Source organism: Bombus flavifrons, chromosome 9 (genome assembly GCF_040668555.2).
Source record: "Bombus flavifrons isolate JBK064 chromosome 9, iyBomFlav1_principal, whole genome shotgun sequence".
Taxonomy (NCBI): Eukaryota; Metazoa; Arthropoda; class Insecta; order Hymenoptera; family Apidae; genus Bombus; species Bombus flavifrons.
The window spans coordinates 14460034-14480039 of NC_138450.1; the positions used below are offsets into that span (position 1 = coordinate 14460034).

Sequence of the window (20006 nt, forward strand, 5' to 3'; positions counted from 1 at the left end):
CGTGTACTCCAAAGACGGAGCACATCTACGTAGCTCCACCACACTCATATCTATATATCTACCTACACGTCGATATGGCCAATATGTACACATCGTTTCAGAAATCGAAATGATCAATTCCAGACGATCGCACAGGCCTGATCGTTCAAATAACCACGCGTTGCTGGCAGCGATATAAATTATTACATCGCGAATATTTATGCATTTGAAACAAATAAAACTATGCATATGCATTATTTACAATATGAAAATCTAAAAAAAAAAAAAAAAAAATGCAAATATATGGAAAGAGAATGCGAAAGGTGCAATAATATTGGAAATATATTATATCGACATAAACGAAGATGATTTTTCGTAATAATAGAATAACCGGTAAAACTTTTCGCGTTCTACTCCTTCTTTTCATTTGCTATTTAACACAATCTATTTGTTACGAACGTACTTTTCTTTTCAGTGGAGATTTCACTGTATCGTGACGCGACGAAAACAGAAAGCGACGAATATTAAAAGGAGCACGAATCGTATCTATAATTTTTATTAATTACTACGTCCCAGCAGGAAATAAATTGTTATCGCTCGTAAAACAACGAAAAATTATTTAATTTAGATAGGAGCTATCTCGTGTAATAACGAGGGCAAACACACATGTAGATATCTATCTTGACAGGATATCGCGAACGACGTCGAAAGAGAGAGAACTTGCCACGGCCGATTAAATTCGTACAACTACCATTCGCTGTACTCGATACATTTCTTGTCTATTGACTTTTCAAAATATCCGGAAAATGCATGAACCATTACGCGTATCATGGAACAAACTAAACGCATATTGTTTCAAATTACAAAGTTGGAAATCGTTTGGTAAAATATAATATTCCCAGTTTTATCTCACTATTCGTTGTTACACAGCTAACTTTTATCCAACTAGAATTGAGATTAATAACTCGGCGAAGTATTTAGATGTAATTCACGTTCGTCGTTCGGGCATAGCCTACGCGTTACGAGCAAGATTCGACGTTATAAGCCAGAGGCGTGATATTTACGACCTTTGTACAACATGCAGATAACACGTTTGTCAGGGAAGGGGATATCTAAGCAAAATCAGGATAACAAATTGTGTCATAGCCGTTTCTTCCACGTACTTGTACATTGGATCGGACAAGTGCGACGTTGTAACGAGACTGCGATCCAAACGACGTAGAAGTTACTCTCGTTCACGAGAAAATTAAGACAGGATCGGTGGAGAAAGAACGGTATAAAACCAATGGAAAGTTTATACGTGGGAATATTGCGCGTATACGTGTCAGTTAGAGGGTATAAAAGCAAAAAGGATGAGTAACACTCTCGATGGAACATTTTTATTCGGCCCTGGAGAAAAGCCAGGAAAAAAAAGGTCTTCCGGGGAAACGGATAAAACTACAGATAGTGGTTTCACGTGAAATCCAACTGAAACGAATTGTTCGAGGTAGCAAGTGACCAGATAGTTTCCGATCTTTTCAAATTCCGCCTATTTCGTATCTTGGTAACAATTTTTCCGAGCTAAGCGTTAACACGGAAGAACAAATTGTAAAATTTTCTAACCGTTACGATACGTTTGAAAATATTCGACTGACAGCAAAGTTGCATTAAAAAAGTTATCCCTTTTGCAACATCGAAATCGAGGGAATCTGGAACGAGAGAAAAATGAAAGAGCGTGTCTTCTCGATCGTTCCTTCAACCCCTTTTAAAAACTCGAAAAGAGAAAGCAATTTCGCTGAAGTGGATCGTAGAAAAGAGATGGACGTCGTCCGACGTATTTCCTTTTCCATAATCCATCGATCTATTCGTTGCGTTATCAACAAATTTGAAGCTACTCGATATTCGGAAAATCTTTCCATGTTTTATCAAGTACGCCCACTAACTTCCCGACCACTAACTTGGTACATAATTTTCCGGTATTTCTCAGAAACTTTCCTACTCTACGAGTTTTCGCCGAATACAATTTACAATAATGCGATTGCAACGTAGAAAACGTTTATACTCTTCTAAACATCGTCGTTATTCTCAATAATATTGAGAATACATTGTCACGATGCAAGTAAAATCTACGCGGATATCTGAAAACTTTATTATTACGATCTAACGAACGAACGATGAACTATGAACGCGAACGACGTCGTCATTTGTAAGTAAATTGAAAATAGAATAATTTATCCCAACTGTTTTCCAGTTGCGATTATTAATTTATAGTGCTCTAGACAGTGTCCTATCATCTACCAAAGGTAAGGTGGCTAAGTTAAATAATTCAAACAGTTAACATTTGAAAAGCAAATAGGATATTTTATTCTGTTACGCATAGTCGCTATGCCTGCGTTTCGTTTATTTAAATCTGAATGATAAATTTATATTTCGATTGTAATGTATTTATATTTATAATTGATTAACGCTCGTGTTTAAATTATTCATGTCTAAGTTTCTGCGTTTGTGTTTCTCTAATTTACATTTAAGCCGTATACGTCGAAAAAACTCGTTATTATTTAAATACGACTTCAACCGTATCCTACGAGAAAACGTTTCGTCTCGTCGTCAGTTTCTTTATAAGGTTAAAACGTCTTGTCTGAAACGTTTAATTAATCGCCAACAATTACTGATAATACGTTCGCTGCGTATACGCGAAATTGAAAAAATTACGTAGGTCGTAAGAAAATAACGGCCAAAACTTTAAAGTCGATAGAAAAAAAAAAGAAAAAATAAATAAAAGCGGCATCGAGAAAATAACAACTAATCTCATTTATCTCAAATGTGACATTAGTTAAGGCAATCGACTAAGGGGGGCAGTATAATCTATCGCGTTGATCAGAACTGAATTACAGCAATTTGTCATATTTTTTTCCAAAACGTTATTCCAAAGATAGACGATTATCTTAGGGAAATTTTCGCTAGCTATTCCTAACGATACGATGTACGTAATTTTGGAATTGTTAAACCTACTACGACCTTAATAAATCCGAGTTAAAGAATCGTGCGACGCGTTTAAAAACAGCGGTTAAATGGAAAATTCAAATGTAAAACTTGCCATGCTACGTTGAACGACTCGACGTTGAGTCATCGTGGATATTCGATTCACAGACTCGACGTTCCAGACAACTGCTGTTACCACGGAAGTAAAAAGACGGAAATCGCAGAGCGAATGCAAGCACAACATCGACGAAACAGGACGCGGCGGAATACTGAGGCAAAGCCAGATCGTTTCTACGCTGACTCTGTATACTTCCGCCGGTGGTAGGGGAAAGCTGCGCGCATGCGCGTACTTATTCGCAGTCCAATGATTACAAGACTCAGGATTTTGAAAAAGCATCCCTCGGGATTCTTATTATCCGTTCAACCTGCCTTTATCACTTAACTTTCTTCCAATTACATTTTTCCCATTTAATTTCCGATTTACTAAATATATATATATATCTATATTTTAGAGTCACATATATATGTATTCGAGTTAATTTTTATTCTTTGTGCCAACCACACAAAGAACAATATCTCTACTAGTAGCTATTTTTATCTTATTTGAAATGATTAAAAAACGTTACCGATGTACCATACACCGTACCAAGCGACTTTTAGCAAAAATGTAACTACTTTTTTAACACGTTAATAAGAATAACGTCTCGTTCTGCTTTAGAACTCGAATTTTCTCAAATTCTCTTTATACTTTACGATTCGATGCTTTGGTCGTTTATTTTTATTTTCTTCCGCTTTATCGATATCGGTAAAGGTGTCAAGACGTTTTCTTCTTGAAAATTTACCTCCGGTATTTTCACTTCGACATTTAAACACGTAATACTCGGCGCAAACATCCGTATTTGTATACGAGATATAAAGCTGCGAGTAAACTTCGCGCAACGACATTTATCGAATCGTAACGAGAAAATAAATTGCGATTTTCGTACGATCGGAACGATCGATCTAAACGCAAGTTGTTTAGGATTTTGGAAATTTAATTGGCGAGTTGGCACGTTCCTTCGGGCGCGACAAATTAAATCGAGGAAATCGCTGCAGGGGAGCGGAAAAAGTCGAAGGGAAGGGGAAAGAAAAGGGAAAGAAAAGGGGAAAAGGAAGAAGTCGACGCTATGCTTCTCTGTGTAGACGCGCGTAAGGTCGGGTGCAATAGCGCATTTAGCCCGTTTTTTGGCACAAAGAACCGCAAGCCAGCAGCAGGGGCGAATAAGAGAGCCTATTGTTTCCTGTTCGATGGTACACGCCGGCCACTCCAGACACCCGGTATATTTGAGCGGGCGTCCTACGAGGGGCGTCTCTCCGACTATCGCCAATAATTGTTCCTTATCAAAAGGGAACGAAACGGGCGTCGACCATATGCGAGTCACCACACGCAGAAATTAAAAGTTACTGCGATTGTCAGCCGTCCTATACCTTACCGATATTCGTCGGTCTCGTTCCACTAATTTTCCAACTGATACTGAGACGTGCTTCGCCGATTCACGCGCATATTTCGACCTAGCCACGTCATCCCAATTTTCACGATACTCTTCTTAACTATCGATTATATTTCGCCAGAAAAGAATCTGTATCTCGACTTCACCCATCGTCCAAATAAAAAAACAACCTTTACGCAGGGAGTAGTTAAATTTCCACGTGTAAAGTTTAATAACGAAGATTAGATATATTACTAGAAAAGAGTAAGCGCGAAGGCCGAAAATCGAGAAACCGCGGAACTTGGAGAAGGCTGATATAATTTAGAGAAGTTTAAGTTAATTCTATAACTTGAAAAGCTGAGAGAATTCTCGCCATTCAACAAGTTTAACAAGGTCTCGATTAAAGAACGTTTCTGATCTGAAACGATCTACTAACAACTTCTGAAAGCAACTTCTCACGAGTACAAACTGCGAACTAAGGATACTTAGGAAAGATAAGCCTTACCGCTTTCCTGCTTTAGTTCTGCCATTTATCAGCCGAGAAAGCTCCGAAATTTTTCATATTCGCTCTCATAATACGCTGCAGCGATACTCAATTTCTCGTCTTACGTCTTACGTTAGTACCTCGAGTCAATCTTCCAGATACGCTATTTATTAAGTTATAAATTTGTTTAAAGCAGCGACACGAATGAACGCGCGCGAATACGCTGGCTCAACGTTCAAATTTGTCACAGAGAACTTCCTTTTTAATTTTTGAAATTTTACGTTGCTTGGCTCGTGTCGACTTGCTCGTACGTTAAACAAACGTACTCGCGATATCGTAACACTAGCGTTGTACATTCGTCCGAATAAATCCAAATGTTGCTTATCAATAGCTAAACGAGGGAACAATTAATTTGGCCAAATCCCGCGCGAGTACCAGAAGCGACAGACTTTGTTCCAAAGGATCGTATATAAGCGTTGTTTCGTGCCTTCTATCGCTGTGATGGCGCGTTGCGTCGCGTCGTATCGGGTCGATCGACGCTCGCCAATCAACTTTGGAACTGAAAATTTACTACTACAATGCAGCCACTGCATTTTCTGCGCTTCACCGAACAGCGTAAAGCATCAAAAGAATTGCTGTATCGCGTGGCGAATTTATCTTTACGACACTTACCTCTCTAGCGTTTGTAATTCGTAACGCGCAAATTTATCCTTTTAAAAATTATTCGACACGTCACACATCAGGGACGACCGAAGCACGTATAGGAGTTGGTATTATTTATACTTTTTCTAGAAACAAACGCGTAGAACAGGAAAATCATGTAACGGATAACGAACGACAGTTTGCTCTCTTCGTAGTTCATACTTCGTTGTCTTCGTAATTTGGGATGTTATTTTCTCAAATTATGTCGTATCGATGGCAATAGAAATAAATAAAAATGGAGATTTCAAGATCTTCAGAATCGATAATAACGTGGAACTACCTATCGTTTGCTGTGAAAAATAGCAGCGTCGAATAGAATTCTGGGAGGTTTCGGTAGACGATAGGCGCGCATCTAGCTGTAACGTAATAAAGAGGAAAAGGCAAATGCAACGAGAGTACACGTTGCAGCCAGTAGATCTGTGCAGCGACGCACCGTGTTGCATTATGTTCGTGGTTCCTAGTTCGAGAACACTTGAGAAGAGACCAGGTGTAGGTTAAAGGCTGTGAAAGAGGCACTGTAGCCTCGTACAACGAGGCTTCTGTTGCAATTGCAACGCGGATGCAATGTAGGTCGGCCCTTTTGATAAAGGGCCGACGAGAAAAAGAGTAAGTGGTATAAAGTAAGATTAATTAAGGTGACGCTTGATTCACTGCGAATTCCTCCAAGAATTTTCCATTTCCTCCAGCTCTGGCCGATCTTGCGCAAAAATTTTATCTACATTTTCGTTAAAACTTCCGCCAACAGTTACCAAATTGCACGTTTCTTACGTTTTAACAACGCGATAAGTCTTTTTACTTGTACAGTGCTTTGTTTTGTTGTCTGTTCGTTTTTATATTGTTTATCCTTGCCTTATGCATCTATCATTTGTCATATAAAAGTAACGAAGCAGTCGAAACGATCGATCATCTCTTATTTTTATTCCCAGGAAAATTTGTCGGAGAACCTGGTCTCGTCGCTGTCGCGTAAGCAGCGTGTTCGAGACAAACCGAATATCTTGAAACGCCTAAACGGAACCGTAAGTTGTCGCAGAAATCGTCTTCTCGTTTCCGTCGTAAGACACAGCCAAGTCGACGGTGACGCGACGTAATGCCTTGCCAAGAGAGAACCGATGGAATAATTCTCATCTTAATTGCTTTCGCTGCACGTACGAAGGTTTTGCGGATAAGCGACTCTAGTTTCGCCCGATACGAAACGAAAGAGCAAGAGCTTTTCAGTTTCTGACGAGTCACGAGACAAAGTTAATATATCATTCGGTAAGGAAGCGACATCCGAAAATGCCCACAAGGTACAACGAACGACAGAAGGTAGAAGGAGCGGAATTTATCGCATCCCGACGCGGTCGCGGCGTTCTCCTTGGAAAGCCAAATGATCTATATTCGTGCGTATCTTCCAACGACGCACTTATACAACTTTCCACGGAAATTCACGTTCCTCGCGAGGAAACGACAAATTTTTCGTCAAACTAAATCATCACCGCAACGATAACCAGCTAACCGTCTCAATGTATCAAAATGTATTCCAGGCTTTTGAGAATCGTGCATCCAGATCGACACGAAAGAAGAAGGTCCAACGACGATAATTCGATATTTTGGTCGATTCGATAATCTCAAAGGGCGTCTACAAGCAAGAAACGGTGAAAACGGTCGAAGAAGGTAGAGAAAGAGAGAATCGATAAACCGCGAGCGAACACGACGAAATTCGTATTTCCGTTTCCATCGACTTGCCAGGTTAAATGAAATTAAATGGACTTTGAATGGACAATTGCAGGGTTTAATATCGACTAGAACGAATAATTAAAATTGCATGGAGTACAGCTAAAGCAGCTTATTACGGATTTGCTCGTCGTTTAATTACGTCGGAACGAATATTCTTCTTTGATTACAGACAGAAATCACAAACTATATCGCCGTCAGTTCTCACCCTTTAAATATGGAACACCATGTCTTCGTTACTATTCTCTCCAACGTTTTTCCATGTTATCATCCAATTTTTCTGTGTCGATTTCCAACGATCTTATTATTTCAAGATCTCTTTTACTACACGCCATTATATGTAAAATATCGATCAGAAATTACCGCTTCACGCTATTCGATCGTATTAAGTTGTCCGAAAAGTGTCTTTCTTTTGTTTTCTGTTGCTTTTTACAACAGTGTTGCTTCATACAAACGTGAAACCAAGTCTGTGAAACGTCGCGGTGTTTATCTCGATAGAACAAAATAGGTCGTACGTAATTCGACAAAATAATATAAAACAAAAAACGTTGTGCGTCCATTATTTCCTCATACGACGGAAGAAACTTTTCGGACAACCTAATACTAAGCGAGGGCCGACTTTTCTAATTTATTATATCCGCAAATGAAGTAAACCGAAGGATAAGCGTGACTGAAGAAATTCCATTTTGAAGTTAAACTCGCGATCGTCTCTTAAAACTTGATATAAATTGTATAAAACCAACGTCTTTAATTTACTTGCAATTGATTTGCTTCGACTTTCTCGCACGATACCTCATTGTTGGTTGCACCCGATGGATATATAGGCTCAACAGGTGCTTTTAGAACCACGTGAAAATTAAGACGATAAAATACGACGCATTAAATAGATTAGATCAGTATAAGATTTCATTTTCCATTAAAATGTTTTTCTCCTTCTTCCTTTCTCGGTAATGTAAGCTTCTCTGCGTTTATACGACTTCTAAGGAATTATTCTGTGCCATGTAATTCATAACTTTAGGTAAATTTACAATGTTTAATAAATACGTTAAAAAAAAAGACGCTGATGGCTCTCCAACCTTCAACGCCAAAGAGATACGCAATATATCCGAAAAACACATCCTACAAATGGTTTCTTCGATCTGATCTCTGCTACTAATAATCTTTTTAATTATATCTTTAACTGTAATCTTCCGTAATCAGGATAACACGAACAGGTACTTAACGTAAATTACAAGAGAAGAGGATGAAAAATTCTACGCATTTTTACGTTTCTTGTAAAACGACCGAGGACACAATGTCGTAATAGGATATTTAAAAGAGTCGTAAATATTTGAATCATCAAGTTACAGCGTAAAATGTTATAAAAACCTGTCGGTGCTCCCCAGTTTACGGTATACCTTCCGGTCTTCAAATACGATACATCCTTATTCCATTTTAAAGGTTGACACGCCTTTATAACACATCGATAGCTTCTTGAAGTGATAAAATTGCATAAGTTTCACGAGTATCCGCGAAAGTTTGAACACGAACTAGATCCAAAAAGATTGTATCGTCTCGTAAACACAAAGAAGTTTTAATGAGTGCCAAATCCGAAAGAGGCGTATAAGTTTTAAAACACTATCACCTTTAACAAACTCTCGCTATATTTACTACGAGCTTGAACATTTTAGGATATGTCGTATCATCGAAAAAAGTAACAAACGTGTTTGATATAGCTGTAGTAGTAGAGAGAGGGTTAATATTCGCACATTGCGCTATTTCGAATCGCAGATATTTTGTAGGTAAACCTATCAAAGCATCTTGGTGCGAATATTGTTCGGAATTTTGAGTGGCTCTTTGTTTATGGCCTATTCCCTTCTTTAGGAAATTCCGAATTACATGTCCTCCCCGAGCTGTAAACCTAATGACTCCGAGGTCAGGTAAAAAACCCCGAGAAAGGGGGCAGCCGGAAGGGCGCGATGGACAGACAAAATTCAACGGCTGGTAGGAAGAATCAGCAACGTAGGAGGACAGTTCATCATCAGACATGTACCGTACGGATGAAATACTTCGCTCACAACGAGATCTAACCACCGCCGTGCTTAACATCATACTTTACGTTTATACAACAAGTGCAAATACAGCGCTAGATTACTCTAACACTCGATCTATTAAACCTCCTCCAGCTTGAGCGTTAATTCATTCGAGGTACGCGATATCGACCGATCGGTTTGACCTGACCGGTTGCTCTTTAGTCGATAATTCGCAACAAATACAGGGTGGTTGGCAACTGGTGGTACAAGCGGAAAGAGGGTGCTTCTACGCGAAAAAAGAAGTTGAAAATATAGAATACAAATTTTTCGTCTGAGGCTTTGTTTTCGAGAAAATCGACTTTGAATTTTCGCTCGGTACGCGTGCGGTACGTTGTAACGGATCTCACTGTAGATCGTTGTCTCGATGGAAAAATTAAAAAAAAAATTTTATTCTATATTTTCAACTTCTTTTTTCGCGTAGAATTACCCCCTTTCCGCTTGTACCATCAGTTACCAACCACCCTGTATATTACGCGAGAATAAGCGAAAATAAAGCGAGAATGAACGAAATGTATCGTAAAAACTGAAAGTTAAAATTTAGAATGTTTCGGAATGCGGATGAAGAGCGGAAAGGAAAATTGAAATGCGTTGCCGATGTTTTCTTCTTGTTCTTTTTAATTGTTTTTCTTCTTTTTTCATGACACCTGTCATCTATTCTATTTGGTCGTGGAAGAATGCGTACTCGAAGGCACGTCCTCGATACCGCGTGAAACGCTAATTAAAATTTAACTCGTCAAAACGAAGAGCCGTGCTCGAAACCATCTAGCCAATGAGTTTCATGTTTTCCGTCGCTACTCGAGCACCGTTGAAAACCGTGTGACAAACGCGATATTGGTTTTTCGGAAAATGTCAAGTATAATTTACTTCTCAATCAAACCGTAAATACACGGCAACCGCGTGGATCCGACAATCGCTTTGAAAGTATCTACGATATTTACACCGATATCGGTACAGCCCCGGGGCGTGAAAAAACTCTCTCCTCGATACAAAAGGATACGATCGACGAAAGGAATCGAAAGAATTAAAACGTTTAACTCGTACAAATCTTACGGATAACGTTACGTTAGAAATTGAGAAAGGTTCAAGTTCTTCGACGCAGAGAGGAAACGTAGTCGGACGACGTCGACGCTTACGTAGAACACGATACAAATTAAGAACGTTAAGTTTGATATTTTTATGATTTTTCATATCGGCAACTATGTCTGGAACACAAATTTTCTGGCGGTATTTCACGCCTGCGAGTTCCGAAAGAATGATATTCGGTCGAGTGATCATAAAAAAAGGGGGGGGGGGAATTATCGTCACATATGCGCGATTATAAAATCAAAAAGTAATAAAACGGTGATCCAAATTCATCTTCGATAGTGGTTATCTTTGACGGTGATACTCGTGTGTGTTATTTTGTAACGAAAGTAGAACCCTTCGTGGCGCGGACCACGAGTGGAAATCATTTTCTAGACGCGAGAAGGGGAGTGCTCTTACGGAAATCGTTTCCTCGGTCGGTAAATCGATAACGGGGCTCTGGGCATTAAGAATCTTCTGCCGTTTCAACCGGCAGCCTTTTGCGATGGTCGTTTCCCATCTCTGCAAGAATATCGAGTCTACGGCTGTTTATTTAATCGCGAGATAATTATTACGCCGTTGAATTCAAGAGTGACGTATTTTTCTCGTGTAAAACGAACCACGAATTGATAAAATAACGTTCTTGGAAGACAGATCGTAATTAGAGAACAGTTAATGTATTGATTTTACGGTTAAACTACGGCAAGCAAAATACACCGAACAACGCTATCACGAATATTCTTTCGGCGATCGAGTCTCTGTCGCTTTGAAACTCTAACGAAACTCCAATGATATTTCGACTAGATTTTGAAAGCGAAAGTTACTTCGGAAAATATCATTGCTATTCTCGTAAACGATCGATATAACTGATCGTTTTCGTATGTACGTGTTTCGCTCGTATAAATTAGAAGGTAGAAAACGTTGTTTACAGCCAGTGTATACGTACAGATGGTTACGACGAGAAAATAAAATAAACAGCAGCATCGGTATTATTGGCCGCAAACATCGGCTAACCAGTTTCACTACATAGACTGACGGTGATCAAAACGCGATCATGGTACATGTTACGTAACGTGCAACGAACGTAGTGGCATTGATACGGCTCTCTCGACAGAAGCTACGAAACAGCGACGAAAATGGACACGATCCTAATTTCTCCCTCTAGTTGCTCGACGAATTGTCCCTCTCTTGGTCCTTTGTATCTCCGTTTCTCTCGGTCGATTCATCTCTCTGTCTCTTTTATTCCAAGCTCGGCACAATAATTCTATTGTTTCTGACAATTAAGCGACAGGAGACGAGCGGAGTCGAGGAGTCGGGGTGGGGGGTCGGGATACCCCCGAGGACCCGGTGCGAAGTGATCCGGTGTCCAGGACACGGAATCACCTCTCTCGATCGAGATACGTGATTGGCCGCTATTGTACCACCGGTGATCTCCATGATTCTCAACAAAGGAATCGTCGTCGGTCTACTAGCTGTCACGGTGCCTTATTGTCTTTCGATTTGTTTGCGTTATCCGTCACGAGGATACACTGCGGCTACTTCAAACTTCTCAAACGCCTACATTTTTTCTTCTTTTTTTTTTGTTAATTTAAGTTTACTTTGCTCTATGACTCTTACCTTCTGATCGGGAAAATCGGACGTAACGTATCGTTGGAGAATGTAAGTGTTTCGCGATCGAAAAAGGTCTCGTCGTCCGAGGCGTAAAATAATTTTAATGGAAACATCGGTCTACAGTTTCTCGGGTTGGAATATCGATCAATTACGAATCCATTGTTTTACCCGAGGGAAGTAAACACCCTCGTGATATCATTCAGGCTATGGCAATTGGATAAATACATAGTAACGCGATATACTATATAACATCTATAGCACTTTTAGCCGAGTTCTCGGTGAACAACGCGATAACGTTGCACCGCGCAATAACGTTCGTCCTGTTTCGATAAAGCATCAAAGTACAAAGGATTAAGGAGTATCGAAATTCCAGCGAGAAGCAAAATCGATAGCGTGTCTGTCCTACGATAGACAATGCGAGAAACGAAGGCGAGATGCGAGACAAGATATCCTATCGATTTTCCTTTTGGTCCCAGGGGTGTTGACCTTTCTCAGACCCATGGATTATTTTTCTAACGAGTCGCCCTGTGGAAAGTAGCTTGTCCGAGTCTTTGCGGTTCTAGAGATATTACGAAGATCATTGTTCGAGCATTCCATCGTCCGAGTATCGAGGAAATATTCCATACAGGGAACAAAGTCATCCACGTTTCTCGATACCGTCTCGAGAAGGAAAACGAGCTGCGAAAATAATGCTCAAGATGAACGAGGCGTGAACCACGAAAGCCTCCTACAAACAGCCAAAAAACACTTCCCGGAACAAATCCACCACTTACTCCAATCATAACTAAGCAACAGAACCTTTGCAGTAAAAATAAAGGATGTATATTCTGAAGTGAAAGACATCGAGACAGGGGTACCGCAAGGAAACGTCTTAGGACCAATATTATACACACTATACACAGCCCAACAATTACCAACAGCAAAATACTGACATTCGCGGACGACACGGCTGTACTAGTCAGGCACACTAATCCAGAAACAGCAGTCACGTTACTGCAAGAGCACATCACGAAAATAGAGAAATGGTTACAAGATAAACAAATAAAAGCAAACCCCAGTAAATGCAATCATATTACATTTACACTAAGAAAACGGAAACCACCAAATGTCCAATTGAATGGCACGCACATAACGCAAACAAGGCAAGTTAAGTACCTAGGACTGCACTGAGACACACGACTTACATGGAAACAACATACTAAATCAATTATGGACAAAATGCGGATAAAAAGAAGACAAATGTACTGACTAAATTAAACTAAGTAAACTAAAAATCTACAAAACGATAATAAAACCAATTTGAACGTACGGAATACCGCTATGGGGGACAGCAGCAATGAGCCACATCAATAAACTAGAGTCGCTACAATCGAAGATACTGAGAACAATAGTCAACGCCCTATGATATGTCAGGAACGAGGATATACGCAAAGACTTAAAAATACCAACGGTCAAAGAAGGAACCGGCAGGTACACAGAAAAATGCAAGGAAAGAAGGGCAACGCATCCAAACCAGCTGGCTGCTGAAGCGAGCAAAACTCTGATAGAAAGAAGACTAAAAAGAAAACACCTCACTGATCTCATTAAAGAAATAAAATAGTCAAACTCGAAGATGGTATCCCACCGGGGGTAGCCATTCACATGTTATTTAGCAATTGAGTTAGAAAAATTTACCAAATGTCCAGCTGAACAAATTGTAAAGTACAAATTAAATAATAAAAAAAAAAGAGATGATTGAGGTACGTTTTTCATAAGATACACGTTTGCACGTGCTATATCGTAACGCGTTAAGCGTAACCCTATTTTTACTGACGTCGTTTGCATACTGGATCGTTTCAGTCGACGCAGTTTTATTCTCAGGTTTTTTTATTTCAAAACATCTCCCGAAATTCTTCGATACTCTTTCAAGTTTCTAGAATAACACCCAATATGGGGAACATGAAAAATTACTTAAAATTATCGACTCAGCATGCAGATGGTGTGTTAATAAACGACCAACGTTTCAAAAAACATTTTTCTATTCGTAACAGTAAAATAATAGCACTCGAGGGAATAATATTTTACGATTTAACAATTGGTAACTTCGGTTTTTAAGCATTTTCTCCAAGGTATTATTTACTTTCGCTTGGTAAGTCAAAAGGAGAATCGACGTTTTTGGAATCTCGCGGTCGCACGGAACTTCGAATACCCATCAACTTCGTCCTAAAGTTACCTGTTTCGAGAGTTGTGATTTAAAGTGTAAAACTTTGCAGTATCTCGTTCCCGGTTAATCTCCCTCGTTTCGTCTTCCTTATTTTTCCAAACGATCGGTTCTTTCGTATCAGTTATAAAGATTACCATTAGTTTAATACCGTTAATTTATGGACGATTTTATGCAAGTTAAATTACAAATATTCTTCGATACTTGGTATCTTTTTATAAATGCAGGAAACAATAAATAATAATATAATTAATTAAATTATTCGTCGTCGATACGACGAAGAACTAAACGAATGGAACTGAAATCGTGTACGTGTAAAAATTCCTTTTTTTTTCTTCATCCTTTCATTTACGTCGACCGTCTGCTAAAAGCGAGGCGAGAAAAATGAAAATTTAACTGACAAGATCGTGTTAGCCGTATTAAAGTACCGAATTGATTAATCGAGTCTCATCCTGATGGCGTCCAGATACAATTATTTTGAAATTATTTCCGAATATTGCGTTAATATTTAATGTATCCATTAAACTAACGAGGCAATCGTCGATCGCAGTAATGGCAAAGAAATTCGATCAGAAATCCTCGTTTCTTTGATCGTAGCATCGTCGTGTCATCGAAATCGAGAGAATCGTTAAATTAAGCCATAAGCGTTTAAGAAGAGAGCTTTGATCGACGGATAGTTCGGGCAAGATAATTGCAGTTCGGAGAAAACTTATTTCTCAGAACGAAAATGCTCGTTCTATAAAAAAGTTTTCTATTTTTTTTTTTTTTTTTATTACTCGGTATTCGATAATTAATTCGATGTATAAAATCGACGACACGAATCGAAATCGATCCGACCAACTATATAGTAGAGAAAAACGAACGGATACTGATCTAAATTAGTAGGAAAGATTATCTGGCCGAGTTAATATTCAAGATCGCGTTTTAGCCGTCACGGCTTCGCGTCGCGCCGCGTCGGCTAAGCGTACACAAAAAAAAAGGAGAAAGAAAAAAGAGGATAAGAGACGAAGGTTGGCGAATGGGGTAAGAGGGTCGGTACAAGGTTCTCTCGCGTCTCCTGAAACGAACCACCTCTCCTCGCTACATTCTGAACGATGCTCCAACTTTTTTCCTACCCTTTTCCTACCCTTCGAAATTAGTAACAACTCGTTTTACGGTGAAAACCTCATTGCCCTGGTTTTTCAAGCCAATTTATCGCCTCGCGTCGTTTTCCTTTTCTTCGATAAGATACCACCCTATCTTCGCGTTTCATGAAACGAATCTATGGATCGCACCATGTACACATTAGTCGGATACAAAAGTTCCACCGCTTCCGATGCAGATGTATCGTCTATTCGTAGCATTGTTTCCTAAAATTGACATTGTTTTCTAAATTAACGCACAGAAATTCGCGATAGTTTCGCGTATACACGTACACGTACTTTATCATACATGTCATACATCAAGAATTTATTTAAAAATACGATTCAAGATGACAGAGCAAGTAAAGTACTCCTAGATGAGTAAGCAATACACGTATTTAATTATCGAAGATACAGCGTCGCTCGTTACAAACACGCGAAGAATTTTTAAGATATTTTTCAAATAATTCGAACAACTCTGCGAAGGTACTTACGTCAGACGTACACTGTCTTCTCTTTGACCAACTATCGATATGTCGTTTCGCAGAATCGATTAACGAGTCTATGATCGTTTCACTGCGTCGTTTCATCGACAACCGTTGATTACCTCTCTTCTTCTCGATGGCAAGGGGACCTTAAATTCTCGACGACTATCGTCGTGCTCGACATCCCGACGAAATTACCGCGAAATTTTCGTACGACGCATCATGCGACTGGGTTTGGTCGTTAAAACGAGCAATTAAGGCGAACGATACCTCACCCCTTACTCTCGCTAATTAGAATCCTTAAATACTAACGAACCTTGTATTATCTGTATCTTACCTCGATTACTAAACCGGACACGCGCTCAAATTTATTTACTGCTCACACGATGCGACGCAACGCTTTCCAAACAACTATCGTTTATGTTGTGTAAAACGCTCTCTAACCAATTTTATCGCACTTGCTACGAGAAATTTATATCACGGCGCGCCGCGGCCATTTCTTCTATTCGTTGCAGTTGCTCGCGTGACTCGTTTAGAACTGCACAGGAATATATCTTCAGAGGGCGCCACCTAACGCCACACGCATAATCGGTATCGTAGAAATCGCTACCGACTATTACCAACTACGAATAATCCACATAATACCACCGATAGTCAACGCCACATATTCAATGGTAAATTATCTGGATGTTACCTGTTATAATTACGATTCGATTATAGCTTATAACGTACAAACATCTTAAATTTAGAACAGGCAAATAAGTTACCCGCTTTAGCGTAAAGATAAATATCCTGCAAATTTCGATAAAGTTGCAAATAGAGACGAGGAATTTCCGCAACCTTGACGTTCTTTTTCTCTTTTTCTTTGCCTTTCATCGATTTTTCTCCTTTTTACGATTCAACCTTTGCATTCTCGTAAATGTATGTACCTAGCCCTGACTTCTTCCTTTGTTCAGACAACAGAATGGTAACGAGTCCAGGATAATTAAATTAACAGTGGCAGACTTGTCCCCCTTCAATTAAATTTTTTTACTCTCTCTCTCTCCCTCTTCCTCTCTCCCTCTTCCTCTCTCTCTCTTTTGTCATTCGATCGGATAACACGACTCGTTCGTATAGTTGCGCGCTTTCGTGCGATGCGTTCAATTGTCACGATGGAAAATAATTCGATTTGAAATCGTTTGTTCCTCGGTTAAAACGCCTGGCAATATTTTTTTTGCATTTTATAAAACGTCGTTTAACGCGAGTCGATAACTCTAGTCTTTGCATTAATGTCTCTTAATCGTCGTAAACGAGCAATCGTACGTTTCTCTGCGGAAATTCGATTTTTAATTAGCGAATCGACGCGATCGAAAGAAATATACCTGGAAAACAAACTTTAGAATAAAAATTCACTCTTAACTACCACTACTAAATATTTCTCCGATCGTTTACGTGGTTTTTCGAAACCACTTTCAACCTAGCCGAAGAGAGTCCTTAAAATCGTTTTGTTCAACTACGCGTCCGTGTTTGGTTTCGAGTGCACGACCAATACTCACCCAAGCCTACGTTGATTTACATCGAAGTAGAAGGTAAAAGCAGTAGACTAGAGATAGAAAGGTTGGAGAAAAGCAGACCTGGCAATTGCGTCGCTGTTGTTACGAATCAATGTGATTTTTACGGCTGGTCGTTCTCATGGTTGCAACTGTATTATTTCCTATTCTCCGCTCTTTGTGAAACACACAGAGGGGAAGAAATTCGCCGTTGGCCGGAGACCAACAATGTCAATGGCATTTCCGTGCAGTTAGCGACGCGTTCGCAGAAAATTTTATTCGCAGAGAATCTCGAGGATCGCGTAACACGGACGGCAATTAGCGAGCCAAACGTCCTGCTTTTCAACGAATAATTGCCACGTGTGCACAGAATCATTATCTTAGAATGGTTTTTGCTGACAAATCTACTTTTCACTTGCGGCGACTGACGCTTAAAGATCCAGTTACGCGAACTCTACGTTCGAAAACTACAAATTACATATTCTTCTTTCCTCCTCCAGTGACGAGAGAGAGATACCTGATCGGTATGATAATTAGAACGATAAGGCGATGGTAATACCAGTACCGGTGTGTTCGTTATCCCGACGATGGAAATATCGAAGTGAGTATTTGCAATATGGATAAGCAACCTCTAACGAGCTGCCTGTATATGCGTATGCGTAAAGTGGACGAAATAAACGAATATCTAGCGAAATTTCTCTTTACGTTCTTACGCGTACTTTACGCAACAACTTGTCGAGTAAACAGCTAATACGTTAAACAAAATATCGGTCATCGCTTACCTCCAAGTGAGATTCCGATGTAGCCACTGTTGTCCATGGATCGTATATCGTTTATGCCTGACCCTAGTATATCTAGGATCCACTTTATCCGGAAGTCCGCACCGCGGAAGTTTCATTAATTTCATCGTAGCTTCGTCGATATCACCGGTTACAGGAATGCCACTGAATCTCTGATGGGAAAAGTAATATACAATAACAACATTATTTTTACTTTCTATGTGTAACATGCCAAGATCTATAATTGTACAGAGGATTCAGCACGGTATATAACAAACAGCAGATAGATAAATTCTAGTATTTAAATAATAGTACAATAATAAAAGTTACGTAAATAACGTTTAAGAAAGGTAGATCAACGACATGTCGCGTGATATTCATACGAGTCGAAAAGTAACGTGGATTCTTCAGCCTGCTAAAATAGAAATAATTCCGAAAAGAATATCATCGATCGTGTGGCTATTCTTCTACAGAGTGATAGAGGAAGAACGTCAACGCTACAGTGTAAATCGTTTCACTCGCGTATCTACGAAATCGTTATTACGATCGCTTCCCACCAACTCGATAAAATAAGAATGCGTGTACGGTTTCTTTCGCGTTAGATTTTTGTCTCGTTTCATTTCGCTTCGTATCGTATCGTTACAAATTTCGAGGGAAGTGCGTTCTACATGTGCGTTTAAAACAATTTCCAACACGTTCCAACTGTTTCCTAGATGTTTTATATCATACGTTTAGTCGATAACGTTTAAGATAAAGTAAATTACAAGTTAAGCTTCTACACAGGTATCGTTCGCATGCGCATCTAATTTGAATTACTCGCAAGATCCTAATTATTCGTTTATCATTAGAAGATGCGTTATCGTTTAGCAATTACTCACCGAAGTTATAAATCGTTGAAACCCGTTACATATTTTCTATTCTGAATTCTTCGGTATTTCAAAGCAGCAGTGCAAAAGTAAAATTCTTTATCAACAATTTATTCCAAATAATTAGAATTAAGGGAAATTTCTAAAATACAAATTTTAATTCTATCGATTATCAAGCGAAAAATGTATCAGCGAAATATTTGTATAGAAGTTCGTAGAAATGGGAAGAAAGTTTAGCGTTTCTACATGCATAAACTGCGTAGAAAAACGAATCCAAAGCAAGTGTTCGTTCTCTAGAAAAATTTGTACGATATCGTGATTTTCATCGAATATAATAGCGCGACACGATGCTAAGAGCGACGAAAAGCTACCAGGATGCATCAAGTCCGCGAAAAAGTTCTTTTTCCGTAATTCAACAGGATGAGATAACTCAACTGTTTCTTCTGGCTTGCGGTTCTTCACTACGTGAAACAACGCTTCAACGTTCCAAACACAACTATCCACGCCGCGTTCCTTTCTATGGCGCAAAAATTCTTTTACTTTCATAATCGTAATCTTCACAATCGCGTAAATAATTTCTCTAAAAGATTATTCAACTTAATTTTACGTTCTATAATGGAACACATGTGTTTTCTAAACGACCCTAATCCATCATCTATCGAATTAATATTTAAGTATCGTTAGCAGATTAATGATCTGGATGTTTCATCGACTTTTGTTCTTCCAATGAAACGTAATCGAACGTTCGAGGTACGTTTTCGTCTACCGCTTCCGGTTGGCTGAACGCGATTTTGTCGAAATTTGCAATTTTCCGAATTTATAATTTGAACGATAAAATCTACCGTTCCGCCGTATCTCGAGAGCGTTAACGAGCGTCTTTTCTTACAGTTCTATTACGTGCAAACAAAAGAGGCAGTGGACATTACCGAAAACTGTAGCTCGCTATCTACATGGCAGAGAATACCGTTTTCAT

The 20006-nt window shown here is 39.3% G+C and overlaps 1 protein-coding gene across 1 annotated transcript in view; it reads right to left on the minus strand.

Moving 5' to 3' along the window:
* The window catches only part of Mmp2 (Matrix metalloproteinase 2), a 100257-nt gene that overhangs the window by 53310 nt on the left and 26941 nt on the right, over window positions 1-20006 (minus strand). Inside the window, exon 3 of the mRNA XM_069120374.1 lies at window positions 18171-18340. Within this exon, the coding sequence (XP_068976475.1) occupies window positions 18171-18340 (170 nt within the window). The remainder of the gene's footprint in view (window positions 1-18170; window positions 18341-20006) is intronic.